Consider the following 15,846-nt stretch of genomic DNA (forward strand, 5'->3'; position numbering starts at 1 on the left):
TCGTAAGCAGTAATGAATGATGCTTTATAAGTGTTTGAACCGGACCAGTAATAAGTAGTAATCTAGCCACATACACTGTTCTAGTTCATGTGAATTTCTCATGAGATCGGGTTGGTTCCTGAGGTGAGAAATCACGAAAATAATGAATAGTGCATAAATAACGACAGAATAGAATCTATCTTTTCAATCTGATCTTACAACTACTTGCATTAAAAGCCTCCTAAAGTGTCTCCGAAACATAAAAAGTTATAAATAGTTATAAATATTTTAAAACAAGTGCATGAAAGAAAGCATTGTTGACTCTTCCTAGGGTCAATGACAGTATCACTATTCAAAGTTTATTATTATTATTATTATTATTATTATTATTATTATTATTGTTATTATTGTTATTATTATTATTATTATTATTATTATTATTATTATTATTATTATTATTATTATTATTATTATTATGTTTAAAATATTATATATATATATATTTTAATAAAATGTGAACCCTACCCCGTGTCCTTGGAACTATGGGAAAACCCTGGGGGAAAAATGGCAACAGTGACAGAATATATGAATTCTTTATCTAGCAGGTCCTCATTTACATCACTAAAGTGCAACTCCTGTCTTAACTAACAAATATATTTGCTACAATTTCCCCAAATTTAGACAAACCAGTAGACTACTTTAAACCACCACAACCCTAACCAGGCAGTTACTAAGGATGACTGAATGAGCACCGTTTTTGTTTCATTATGAGCTTCATGTCTGTCTGCAAATTCCTACCAACAGGAAAGAAGTTCAGATTCAGAACTCTAGCCTCAACAAGATGCACTGAAAACCTTTTGAGAAAACTTTCTAAACAAAGTACAACTCCTCCTATAACATACCTGTATTTCTATCCATCCATTAAAAACACATAATATGTTCGTTCAGAATATTGGTTTCCTATTCGTTCGTATCACCTCTACTTACTCTTGCCAAAATTAAAGGTATTGTATGTTTATTTATATGTGATGCACTGCTTCAGTTCATTTCGTGAAAGCACTTAGATAGAAAGTATTTATTTTGAAAATGACATGAAGTTTATTTCTAACTACACTACTATAATACAAGTGGAGCCCAAGAATTAGTTGTAATATTGTCATGTAATAATAAAGCACTTACAAGGTAATAGATGGATTATGAAACTTTATAAGGCATAACTGCATTATTTCCTTTCCTGGTTGCTTTTGTTACCGTATTGTTAAAGCTTGAACTGTATATACCTATATACTGTACATATCTGTAATATATTTTACAGATGAACAGTCAATCAACTAATTTTTTTAATAAACACTGTGTTCAACTGATCTCTTAAGTGAATTTTCTACCAAGCACTAAATAATAAAATGATTGACAATACAGACAGCTTGTCTCTTTCTCTCTCAGTTTTATGCCAAAAAGTCAAGGAAAGGTCTGGTCTCTGAGGCACCTTTCCTCCTCTCTGCTTGTGTCCCTGTCTCTCTGTGTCTGTCCTTGTCTCTGCCCCTGTGAGTCATATGCCTGGACTGGGCTGCAGAGCTTTCAGGTGACACTCTTCCTCTCTGTGCCATATTAGAGCAAGGCTCTAAATAAGATGTGATGTGAAGCTGACTGCTTACAACATGGGCATAGCTTCCTTTCACACCAAAAGCCTTTTTGAAGCATTGCAGTCTTTTATTTGTCATCTGTCACATTATAAGGAAAAAAAATGTATAACAAAGAGTGTCAACCTGCAGGCAGATTAAATCGACAGCTATACAGTCTATAGCCTAAATATAAAATAAAATGATCCAAATATAAGAAAATATTGCTTGTCCTCTATTCATTTTGATCATTTGGCTTTTTTACTAAAGATGCCACCCTTAAAAATATCACTGCAAATATGGTTCAAGTAACGTTCTCTTTCTACAACTAGCTGTTATATTCACATTTTTTATAGAACCCACTTTAAAAGGTAATGGTAACATGTCCGTGGTATCCACAGCTTAAGTAACACCTACTGTATATAAGCATGTAAGAAAGTGTAAGACAGCAATATTAACCTGAAATAACTTAAGAGCTGATTTATAAACAAACTGATTTGTGAAACTTTTAATCTGATCAGTAATACTGATCAGTAAAGCTACACACATCAATTAAACATGACTACAGGAAAGAAATGGCCCGGAGAACAAGGACAAGTCTTGCATGAATAATGAAGATTTTGAAATATTTTCAGAAAGAAGAACAAAAAGAAAAAACATTGCGTTGCTTCTGCTGCCAAATTGCTTTTGGGAATGTAAAAAAACAACAACTTCAGCTTAAAGGTCGAAAAGGATTTCCAAAACATCGTGACAAGAACTTCTGCATATTCCATCACTGTGATTATATAAAATGATTACTATAATCTTCACAGTGTAAATAAAGGCGTGAACAGCGGAGAAACAAAACTAACCATCAGGGTCACGTGGAGCCTGTGCCTATCTCAGGCGTCATCGGGCATCAAGGCAGGATACACCCTGGACGGAGTGCCAACCCATCGCAGGGCACACACACTCTCATTCACTCACACACTACGGACAATTTTCCAGAGATGCCAATCAACCTACCATGCATGTCTTTGGACCGGGGGAGGAAACCGGAGTACCCGGAGGAAACCCCCGAGGCACGGGAAGAACATGCAAACTCCACACACAAGGCGGAGGCGGGAATCGAACCCCAACCCTGGAGGTGTGAGGCGAACGTGCTAACCACTAAGCCACCGTGACACCCCCCCTCAATACATTTCTACTTAATAATAAAAAAAAAGCATTTTTTTTCATTTTTCAGTAAAAAAAACAGAGACATCACACCAGAGACATAAGTGACATTTTGTAAAAGATTTTAATGGCTGTACCTGAACTCTACCTATACTACAGAATAACATCACATAATACACTGCTAAGGTGTGTGCCTACAGTCCTGAGGATTATAGATTTTTATTCTAAATTTCATCTGTAGACACAGTTTTATGTTGTTGTTGTTACATAGGTCACCTGAGCGTGCTTGTTTGTGGCAGTTAATTACATCTGGGCTTCGTCTGGTCTCTAGAATCATTATGAGATTTGAAGTGCGCGGCGGCTGAAAGAAATCCGCCCGTCAGCAGTTTTGAACCCCCTCCTTTCACTGCCTTTACCGACAACTATTAAGAGCGGATGGGTCCTCGGGGGGACGCTGTATCATTTTTCGGTTTCAATTTGTGTTCCATAAATATCAGTAATGAGGCTTGCGCATCATGACTTACTCGTACCTGGCAGTAAAAATAACCTCTGGCAGTAATGGGGGTGGGAGAAAATGATTCAGGGACAGACTGTACAGCTGAATGAGCATCACTTGTTCCACCATTCATCTCTTACTCATTCTCTCTCACACTGTCAAAATTTTTTGGACTTGAGCATCATGCGCTATCAATGTATGAAAATTATAAAGAGATTGACAGTTAATATTAATAAATATGTATGTTTAGTTCTTCCTAAGAAATAATAGGCACACATTTATTGCTGCGCAGGCCAGCATACAGCCCAAGACATGCATGTATTCAAGGTTATGACATCATTCGACTGACAAAAGGTAGTGTTCTGACCAAACCTAAATGATTTTGCAATGAACCTAGTCTTCAAAAGTCTTTAGTATTTAAGGTCCCTGAATCCCAGACTGCCTCGGCACTTGATAGTTGATAGGAATTGGATCTTGAAAAGAATTTGCTTGCTGATGAAATACTATTGTTTCTATTATACATACATACATACTGTATGTTTCACTGACGTTACCGAATAATTCACGGTAGCTCGTGAATCATTTGCTTTTACAGAAAAATAACATGGATGTTAAAGAGTGTAAGAAAAAGAATTTATATAGGAAAAAAATTGCAATTTGAACAAATTGTTTATACTTAAATTTAATTTTCTTTCACAAACATTTCTTTTCACTTTATATTGAAGTTTATAAGACAAAAATATCCCACAGCTTGTCATGTTACCAAGAAACCCCTGACCTGTAGACTTTCCCATGGTGGAAAACTTACTGACCGTTACAAAGGGCTGACACCCAAGACTCCTTCCATGAATGTTAATAAATAAATGTCTCCAAGCAGAAAACCACCAAATCAATGATTATATGTTGTCTTTTGGTAAATAGCAACAAATATTCTTATCCATTTATTAGTGGACAGAGATTACGGGCAGCGTTTGGCCGACAAGTTCCTGTGAACGAGTGTTACTATAGAAACGATAACAGATTAGAATGAGTGCATTAATATAAACCTGTCATTTTAGATAAGACAGAACATCTGCCAAATTAATCCATACCTTCAGGTTTGAGAATTTAACAGATGTGTGATATAAATTATTTTAAACCACACTGATTGGTTACCTAAGGGAAGGTTCAGAGGTTTTAGTGAAACCTACATAAGCCCCTGCTGACAACTGATGCCACTCTGCATAAACAATTTCAAACAGATGACAAAAAGTCTGCTTTTGTCAGTTTTTCATAACACCTATTCAATCAATTTTTGTTAACTTAAGATCATGTCATGGAGTGACCTGTTAGTATGTCATGACAATTGATAGCTCATTTGCAGCTTAGTTCTTAAAACATTAATTAATTAATTAATTAATTCATTCATTCATTCATTCATTCATTCATTCATTCATTCATTCATTCATTTTATACCGCTTATCCGAACTACCTCGGGTCTCAGGCGTCATTGGGCATCAAGGCAGGATGCACCCTGGACGGAGTGCCAACCCATCGCAGGGCACACACACTCTCATTCACTCACACACTCACACACTATGGACAATTTTCCAGAGATGCCAAACAACCTACCATGCATGTCTTTGGACCGGGGGAGGAAACCGGAGTACCTGGAGGAAACCCCCGAGGCACGGGGAGAACATGCAAACTCCACACACACAAGGTGGAGGCGGGAATCAAACCCCCAACCCTGGAGGTGTGAGGCGAACGTGCTAACAACTAAGCCACCATGCCCCACTGTTCTTAAAACAATGTTTTTTTTTGTTCTTTTATTTAAATATATTGTTTATATTGGTCTTGGCTGACTTCATATTTATAAGAAGAAGCAGGTCCTAGCTATCACCTTCCCTGACTGGTAGCTTCTGACTGATTGTGGAAAATCGGAGGGAAAAAATAACACAACATCCTATAACACTAGCTTCAAAGCTCTTGTTAACATCAAAATCGACAACATCTTCCTGAGAGTTAATGCTCAACTGAATGATACTTTATGCTCATGTCAGTTGGCATGAAGAGCGTATGCGCATTATACCTTCCTTAAGAAAAGTGCAATAATTTAACAACGAAAATTGAAGAACATTCATAAACTGAGCCTTGGCGTGCCTCCATTCCGTTAAAGGACACACACACACACACACACACACACACACACACACACACACACACACACACACACACACACACACACACACACACACACACACACACACACTCCACTTCATCCCCTGCTTCCTGATTAGTAATCAAATATCGAGCAAAACCAGCGTCTGATCTATATGTCGTCATGAGTCACACCACAATTGCAGTACTAATGTGGCCAGTGTTTGAGGAAATGACCGGAAATTTAACTTAAAAAACACAGCACATTCTTTCCCCACACCCATCACACTGTAATGTGGAGGGAAAATAAACCAAGCCAAGACTAAATCCTTTGTTATTGCTTCTGCTACATTGATATCGTTCATATCAAATGTTTTCATGCATCACTCGCTTCTATGTAGCCTTTAATCAGTGCCAACTTGATATGCAGTTTTTTTAATCTCCTAAAGAAAAGATGAAAATGACCATTCGCAAGTGTAATTTTTATTGCAGGTGTTTGTTAAAGCAACATAATGCTCCTGTCACTGCTCTACCAAGGAGCATCATCGTTTGGCTAGCAGCACAGTGACACAATATGTTTTACACATCAACGTGACATGAGCTGGCTGCTGTGGTGCTTGGCAATGTGAGTGAAACACTTCAGCAACAGTAATTAGGGTCGTGCTGGAAATAACGGCTTGAAATTTTGCCCTAAATAGTGAGGGGTTCGGAGTGCAGAACTAGGGTCTACTCTTGTAGTATGCTCAGAACAAGTGGGTAAGATGTTGGACTATTGATTGGAAGGTTGTGACTTCAAATCCCAGGTCCACCAATCTGCCCTCGCTGGGCTCCTGAACAAGGCCCTTAACCCTTAATTGCTCAGATGTATAAAATGAACAAAAAATGTTAGCTGCCCTGTATAAGGGTGTCTGCCAAATGCCGTAAATGTACAATAATGGCAGGACATGCCGCTAAAATTAAAGTGGTCTTAGCAAACACAAATACAACAGAACACCAAAGAATTTACAGTAGTGAAAAAATCTTCTTATTAAAACAATTTCTACAGCTTGACTACCATCAGTGTTTTCTGACTCCAGTAAAAGCTTCAGGAAGTGTCCCAAACATGAACCACACAGTTCCAGAACAAGTCACTGTTTTGCATTTCCTCTGCCTTGCACTGACCGTGACCTTTATGTAAACTTAAGAGAAGTGATGAAAGATGTGCGACGACTACATTCCTTTCAGCACGTGTAAAAAAATACAGCGATGCAGCAATATGCTAAACACAGAGGCTGTGTTATTTGGGGGTCCAAGCACCAATACATACCACATATTATTAGTGCTACTTGTTGAGCAAATATTTTCCAGTTCTAGCATTACGGGTCCCACATGTCTATAAATGACAGAATTGCACAGTAGTGTTCAGGTGTGTTAATGAATGAGAGCTTGGTGACTTATTTAGCTAATATTTATTTTATTGGATATTTTGATTTAGTCGTTCTGGCCTGAGTAGTAGTTCTATAAACTGCTTTGTCAGGAAAGTTTTAATGAACTTTTATGTAGTTTTTACAATCGGATCCTTATACACAAAGTAACTTCACATATCTGTGTACATATTTTTGTTTTTGGTTGCCGGCAGATATATTTTTATCTGTGTTCTGACTGAAAATGTGTCAGAATATCTTGGTCTTGGTTTTCTGCATGTGAGGCATATGTGTGAATTTTAACACAGCAAACCCGCTGTGTTAAAATACCGAGGTCATGTTTTTAGGGGGCCAAGCACCACAGTGATATTTTTTCAGGTTTGTTACATTAAGTGCTGCCCCTGATCACGTCTCCCGTTGCTTCGTGAATTATTAGCTCAGTGTGCTCATCAGGTTACAGAAAGTTTGTTCAGATCATGTCCTTTTGGTGCCATAAGACTTTTTTGATGTTGCTTTTTCTGCGTTATTGAACTCTAATATTTTGAATTTTAAAATAATCTTGCTGCTCTATAAATCAAACCTATTATTACATTAAACGTATTATTATACATCATGCCACACTGTCTCAAATTTAAAAGAACCTTCAGGAATGGCTTAGCTAAACAGAGACGTTTAAAAGGGCAGTTAAGGGGGATATTAATTCAGTGAGACTTGCATTTGACAAGTTAGGGAAAGTTTGATCTACTGAATCTAATAAGGGCCCAAAAACTGGGGCAGAAACTAAAAATCAATCAAATGTGTCTAAAGTTTCTAAATTCTTGAGAAGGTTCCTACTGTGAATCTGCCCCCTGAAATGCCCAACTAACTGTGTTTCTGTCTTAATTGAATGGCCATTTCATAGTCATCACAGTCCTTGCCTACAAGATGCACGCAGTGCGAGTGTGTGTCTGTGTGTATATTTTACTAGCTCCATTTGCATACTTTTCACTGGTCAAGCTTCAGACACTGCAAACCTATAGCAGTGAGGACCAGTTCATTTGCCTCTTTGTGTACACCTAATCTTCAGCAGTCCACACAATGATTACAGCTTTGACTACTGCGCAATAAAAACAAAAAAGGTTGAACAAAATCAAACAAACGAAAGAAAGCGATACTGCTAATGATGAAGATGATTTTTGGGGTGAACAGAAGCAACTGTGGGAAAATATGAAAAATGAGGTTTGCTGTTTTTCGTTTAGAAATACGAGTACATGTGATGCTTTATTGATATATTTTACAAGATAAGCGTAGCTGTTTATCTGTCAACGAACCTAAATCCAGAATATTCTGTATAGACCTTAGCTGTACGATTGTACTCAGTGACAAAGGAGAGCACACCTAGTATTCCTCTTTATCTTCAAATAACAGATAGTGGACACAATGGTGGAAAGTGAGGTTCTTAAAGTGAATAAAAGCTTTGAGTGCTGAAAGGCTGGGGATTGTTAAGGATCATACTCCAGGAGTGGGATTTCTTCCCTGGCGCTGGGCGAGGGATATCCCGGACCTAAATGCTTCTCTCTATATACATCAAAGAGCCGACGCAAATAAAAGCAAGCTTGTCGGGGGCGAACAAACTGCCTCCTTTGTGCTGTTTCCCAGCCAAATTCAAGCGGCACAAAGCAGCTGGATGTAATACACTGCAAAAGAAGGCTTCGCCATTTAGATGACATGCCTTGGTCTGGCGCTTGGCTGCGCACCTTTGTGTGGCCTGAGCTGGGACAGAGAGATAATATTACTGCATCAAAATCCTTTCAGCAACTCTCAGGCTTACGGCTATAGGGTCCAGTTTCAGCTCTGTCTCTGTCTCTCTCACACACACACACACACACACACACACACACACACACACACACACACACACACACACACACACACACACACACACACACACACACACACACACACACACATACACACACTGCATTTCTTTTATTCTACATTTAAACAAAGTGAATCTGATAAAATGGAGACACTCAACAGGGTCTAGAAGACCGTAGACTGTAGATCGGATCGTCTGCTATCCATATTGCTGACAATACAATGACACACACACACACACACACACACACACACACACACACACACACACACACACACACACACACACACACACACACACACACACACACACGCACACACACACATACAAATTAACATCATCAATGTTTTATCCAACACGTATTTTTTTTTGCCTACATTAAAATTCAATATGTTATATTCATTTTGCAAAAATGATATGAAAATTTGAGAACTTTTTTATGCATGGGTATGGGTTAGAATTTGAACATCTTCTTACAGATCGTATTTGTTTTAAAACAAGAAGGCTTTAATTTTTTATATTGTTCACTTTTTTTTTATTAAAAAAAAACAACAACATAAACACCATCGTACTACAAACATGGTCTGTGCATTGCAAATTGTTACGCCGATCAAAACTCAAGGCTCTCGCTCTCATTTAACCCGATGCTTTCAGGAAACTGAAGCTAATTGGAAAAAAAGCTAAACTTATTTATAATTAATAAAAAATATCATTTATATTTTAATGACCAATGTAAGTGTAAGACAATGTTAGACAATGGCTGAAGACATCCAGATTCCTTTCAGAAACGTGATCTTGTTTTTAATTAACATATGGTGTACATTACATTTCTTTACATTTTGTCCAATTTTGAGAAATTTGTGAAAATTCATCTTAAGTTGAGATCAAATACCAAACAAGAGTTTAAAGAATTGTGTGATATATATTCATGTATACTTAATGCATGATAAAGTATGTATTGAGTATCCTGACAGCTTTGTCTCTAGGCTCCCTGACGCAAGATTCGACTGGATTTTCAATGTAATGCTTCAAAGAGATGCTTGATTTCGGGGAATGGGATTTTTAAAGTGTTTAGCAGGATGGACTATGAGACCTGGGTTTAGAAGCTGTGCATGATTTCAGTGTCTTTGAATGAAAAATTAGTATGAAGAAAATTCTATTCTTAACGTAACACTATGACTCATCACCAGGTTTATTTGTCTCTCCCTGCAAATTAAGGTAGGTGTCTGACTAACTTGCTGATATGGAATTGATATTGTTTTTATTATTTAATTGCTAAAGTTAAATAGGAGCGAAGTGTGAGAAAAGGAACGAAAGAGAAATAATTAAATGAACAGACCAAAAGGAGTGTATTTTTATCTCTCTATTCTGCTTTCATTTCTCTCTCTATTTCTCCCTGCTTTTTCAGACCTTGCAGATGTTGTTTAACGTCATCCCTTACACAAATGTCGGCGTGTGGTGACGGACATGTGCCTTTGATTCCTAACTCCTGGAGTTATCTAATCGAGGCCATGTCTTTGTGACTCACTCACAAACAGCATGTCGAGAGGCTGGTGAAAAAATGAGGAAGGTGAACAACACTCGATAAGTACTAGGCCAAGAGAAAAGCGACACTGTATGCCGCAAACAACCGTTCCTCATTTCTCTGTCAAACTTCAGAACATCCTCTGTGCTAGAATCAAACTGTAGCCATGGTTTTGTCTGGATGCCATGACGATGAAACGGAGCAGAAATGAATCTGCCTGACTCATCCGACTCAAGACCCATGTGTTTGAAACCATATGCCTGTTGAAATAATTCTCAGGGCCACAACGGTGCCATGTAACAGGGGAAAGTATAGCTGGCTGGGAAGTGAAAGAAAGAGAATATAGATTAAAGATGAACATCGTGATGAAACACTTTTGTCACTCCGTCACTTTTCTCCTTGCAGTAGAAGCTCTGCTGAAACATTGTACCACAATAAAATCACTTTTATAGTGAAAGGAAGATTTTATTTATTTTTTTTCTGCTACTGGATGTCTTTTTGTATCTTATATTTGTTCTTAACCTACAATCCTACTTCAGTAACTTGTTTAATTTATTTTAAATAATGTGATTAATAAATACAGAATTTTTAAAACATACTTGTATTCATCACCCTGGATACAATGAAATCTTTGGTTTGTTTCTGTTGGGAAATCTTTAGGCTACACTAACACTAACGATACTTTTTTTTTTTATCCATCACTCATTGATTTTTTATGATTTTATTTGTCTATTCATTCTAGGTGAAATCTATAATATTTGTTGCATAGACTGACTATAACTCTGCAACGTGAGCTCACAGCTACGACTGGTTTTTCGTCTGTCTGGTCCAACATCCATGTAAATGACTCAAGCCCTGCCCCTTGTCATCTACTACTGGCTTACACAAGGCTACATCACAACATGTTTCACCAAAAGTTAATCTGTGGTGAACTAACAGACGACATTATACTTTTTATACATGAGCATGATAGGTGTTGTCCATTGACACATCATGTAAATCACCAATAAGAGTGTTTCAGAAAATGTCTGCTAAGTACATAGTAAATGAAACATACACGTGGACAAAACTGTAAAGCCAGCTTCTGAGACACCTTCTTGGTGGCCAACATGGGGCATGATTGCAAATTCGTAAACATTTACACAACTCGTTTGATAAGAAAAGTTTGGGTTGGGGCCGGGCTATTGGTTGTACCATTGGTTTGTTATGACTTAATTTATATGGGATCATCTTCCTGTGCTGAAATTTTTGCATCTGGTTTTAATTTTGCAGCTTCATCGATGAAATGTAGTATGTAGAAACTGTTTGTTTGAAACAAAATATTTGAAATACAGGAATATTTTGACTACTGCGCTATTTTGTAATAAGAGCAAGTTTAGGACATACAGTACTGTACGACACCAGGCTTTGGAACATGCAAATAGAGTCTCTCTTTAGTTTTTCCATAAAAGGTCATCTTTTCAGACTGGACAATCAAAGCAAGACTAGCCATCTTCACATGTCTAGGAGAAACCATGTGTTAGCGTTCACGCTTCCCAGTTGATAGCTGTTATGCAATCGTGAAAACTAGCTACTGGGGTAACTTTAAAAAACGTTTGTTTCAATTCAAGCTGAGTCTAATAGTAGCTAGTAGTTTCATCCAAATAAAATTTACAACCACTATCCCTATATGTAACACCCCTAAGAACAGCCTTATTTTTTGACGTCTAGATACTGATGTGCCCAATTACAGGAGGATAATTTCTTGAATTCCTTCCTACCGCGTCGCAGAGGTCAAAGCCAAGCTCCTGTGACTTTGAGTGCAACATTCATTCTATGGGAAATCTCCCAGAGGACTCATTCACCATGTAACCTACTGTAATTGCGACACATTATTTCCGTCGTTCAAAAGTTCCAAGCTAAGGGCCATTGCCTGTTGTCATTCACCTCCCCATTGAGGTTGCTGTGGCATTTCATCAGGTTGGTTTGAATAAATTTGAATGGCAGCTGTTTTGTTTTCTCTCAGTACCCTGTTCTCAAAAGCTTTCTCTTGGTAAAAACATAAGTAAATGTACAGTCGCAAAAAACATGCTGTATTCAGAAAAATAAGAAATCGATCCATAGCTAGTTTGCACATCTACAGACATATTACGTCTTCAGGACCGGATGGACCAAGGATGAAACTTCCTACTTTATTGCTTGGATTTGTGTAGCAATAAAAGAAAACTCCTTGGAAAGTAACAAACATTAACAGGTTTAATCGCTTTTTGACTTACCTTCAAGTTGCGAAGAGCTGGGTGCCGGACCGGAGGTCCCATTTGATCGGGTACAATTTCCACACCTGCTCCAGATCCGTGGATTTCTCCCTGCACACAGAATTCAGATATCTGGCTGAGTTGTGGAGAGGGTGCAGCAGAGCGCCAGCTCATCTCCTGGAGACCCTGCTTTACATTTCAAATCGGAGCTCATCCAGAGATTTCCATACCATCCATTTGAATATTTTCCACTCAGAGAGGATGGCAATAAACTCAGCATAGGGCAGACGCAGACTCTCCCAAAATTGCTCGTAGAGTTGCTCTCAAATATCCATATGTTACATCAGTCAATTAAAATGCTATACAGGTACATATAAAGCTGTGATGCATTTAAAATCGGCTGTAGCGATTGCCAAAAATTAAGACAAGAAATAAAGATGTATATTGCATTTAATTAAGAGAGCCAACCAGCAGAAAACAACAGTAAAGAAGTCTTGAAATCTGCGTCACAGATTTTGGTTCTGATTCTAATACGTCACGACTGCTGTTCTTCCTGCGCAGGCTCCATCCAAGTCCTGACCTGCTGTGACCTTTTGTGACCTTCCGTGTTCTCGGAAAAAGTCAAACCATTTCTCACCTCTGAAATGTCATTGGTTCTCTTTCATCCTAATAGTTTTCATTGGAGCTGAAGTGAATCAGCATGGTTCATTGTGGTTAGAACCCAGTGATGGTTCTGATAGTCATTTTGGTTGATCAGGATAATCAATGCAGGTGCAGTGTAAGAAATGGGAAGTCATGACACAGTAAAGGAAGGGAAATGTTTTATATCAGGTGAAGTTTCTAGAAATATCAACATATTCTTTATTAAGGAAACAATCAAAGAAATAGTTTTGCAGTTCCTTCTAATTGCATACGTATTAAAATACCTGTTTTCATTCAAATTTGTATATAAAACATTCTAAATGTTAAAATTTCAGTTTAGAAGATCACATACATGGATCATTATTATGGAATAAAACATTTGAAGCGTATGCAGTTATAGGAAAACTATCAACAATGGAGTGATTTGATGTGGACTAACACATAGTAGAGTTACTGTTATCACCCTGAAGAGGGCATCAAGGCAGGATACACCCTGGACGGAGTGCCAACCCATCGCAGGGCACACACACTCTCATTCACTCACACTCTCACACACACACTACGGACAATTTTCCAGAGATGCCAATCGACCTACCATGCATGTCTTTGGACCGGGGGAGGAAACCGGAGTACTCAGAGGAAACCCCCGAGGCACGGGGAGAACATGCAAACTCCACACACACAAGGCGGAGGCGGGAATCGAACCCCCAACCCTGGAGGTGAGACAAACGTGCTAACCACTAAGCCACCGTGCCCCCCCCCCCCCCCCCCAGCTCATACAGCACAAGTTATTTTTTGCCACATAAACTGTCAAGAAAAAGTCTGGAAACACTTAAACACAGGCATTTTTATTATATTTTCAGTTAAATGGTTATACATGGATGAAAAGACAAAATTAATAAACAACAGTTTATTTTTTAGCATATTTTAGCACAGAATAATGGGGAAAATCAATTGATTTGTCACGCAATAACGTAATATACAATGGAGTCAAGCTATTTCCAAGCTTCCTTGCTAGTGTATATATTACAGGGTAAATACTTTTCTCTACATATCACAGCTTAGGAAGTTGGGGTCAGAGCACAGGGTCAAGCATGATACAGCACCCCTGCAGCAGAGAAGGTTAAGGGCTTTTCTCAAGAGCACAGCAGTGGTACCTTGATGGTGCTGGGGCTTGAACCCCTGACCTTGAACCGCTGACAACAAGCCAGAGCCACAGTCTGAGCCACCACTGCTCGAAAGAAAGGGCAAAAAACAGCTGTTAATCTTACAGATCTTACAGCTGTTAAACAACCAAAGTCGTGGTTGTTTTCTAAAAACATGTTATAAGAAGCGATAACATGAACCTTATTTTTACAAATTCTCAGCCGAGACCAAGATCATATTTAGTGAGACCAATGCCAAAGAGGTCCACGAGTCTACAAGGTTAAATCCATAGGAAAGTTTCGAAACAGGTCTTGAGTTTTAGAAATTCTTTAGAAACCATAACCAGTAAAAATACATCGATATAAACATTAAAACGGAAAATATTGTCATATGTGTTTTTTGGAAATTAACTGACACCCTTTAACTAGTCAGAACAGACGACTGAACAGATCCGTGGTTAAATATATTGTAATTCATGGAAAAATAGTTTGCATAAAGACTATTTAAAAACTGCTTAATAGCGCTTTAGTATTTTTCTGTAGGTATTATTTGCTTTTAATTAATTTAGTACTGTTTCTGGAAATATACGACATAATTCAATATAAGACTCTTAATGAGTGAATTCAAACCCTTGCGAATGTCCATGGACTTCATATTCTGCTAACATTTTTCAAATACCATCAAACCTACCATTTGTAGTTCTATTGCCTTGGTATTTACAATCTTTTAATCTGACAAACAGCAAGTAGTTAGTATTCAGGAGTTTGCCATGTAAAATAGAGCTTAGTACTGAACAGATACAAATAAGTACAATGATATTTATCATGGCATTTTATTTCTTCCTACTTCCTGTGTAGAGACGGCATGTTGGAAGCACAATTAGAGTTACAGTCACTTTGCTAATCATTAATTATCCTTCACATTTCCAGAAACTAGTAATTATTAAGGAGAACCCATTAAGAAAATGAGAACATTAAATAGAGTTGTTCAAAAATGTTGCAGTCATTATATACATACACGCCTCGTAACTAATAATTAATGTTTAATATGTGACTCTTTAAACCGCAGTGTTGTCATCTAATTTTGATAACGGTGCACTGAATGATTAATGTTCAATTAATGAATGAATTCAAAAGCATTGAAAGAAAAATGTGATATATTTTTTTTCATCCTTCAAAATATAAAAAGTGGATGAATGTGACGCATTTTACACCATGTTTTATCACTGTTTTATTAGAGCTTTTTTATCCTCAAGGCTTTCATCCAGGGTTTGACTTAAAGAAACCGTTCTCACTGATCTTCAAAGGACTCGCAGCTCATCAGGATGTTTTATGCAAGAGTCACCAAGGGCAGATATGAGTCAACATCTATTTCTGGTGTAGTTTCACATGGTAGTGCAAATCAAATCACCCTTTGCATGTTATCTTTAACCTGTCATGCATTTAACTAATAAAAATCAGATTCTCTTCATTACTGTTTTCTGTTTTGTTGCCTCCCCTCCCCGTTATTTGCGAAATTGCTTAACACTTCTAACTGATGCACACGCTTTGCTCATATAAACAAATTTTACTTTCTTAAGAATTGCTTAGAGATGCCAGATTTAAACAAACAAACAAAAAAAACTGTCTGATTTCTCATCAAACATCTTAA

General features: G+C 37.7%; 1 protein-coding gene across 1 annotated transcript in view; it reads right to left on the bottom strand.

The window, feature by feature from the left end:
- Positions 1–12,533, bottom strand: part of bdnf (brain-derived neurotrophic factor) — a 34,840-nt gene extending 22,307 nt beyond the window's left edge. Inside the window, exon 1 of the mRNA XM_027137187.2 lies at positions 12,430–12,533. Within this exon, the coding sequence (XP_026992988.1) occupies positions 12,430–12,471 (42 nt within the window). The 5' untranslated portion in view covers positions 12,472–12,533. The remainder of the gene's footprint in view (positions 1–12,429) is intronic.
- Between the last annotated feature and the right edge of the window lie 3,313 nt (positions 12,534–15,846).

The sequence above is a fragment of the Tachysurus fulvidraco genome, chromosome 1 (assembly GCF_022655615.1).
Source record: "Tachysurus fulvidraco isolate hzauxx_2018 chromosome 1, HZAU_PFXX_2.0, whole genome shotgun sequence".
NCBI classification, from domain to species: Eukaryota; Metazoa; Chordata; class Actinopteri; order Siluriformes; family Bagridae; genus Tachysurus; species Tachysurus fulvidraco.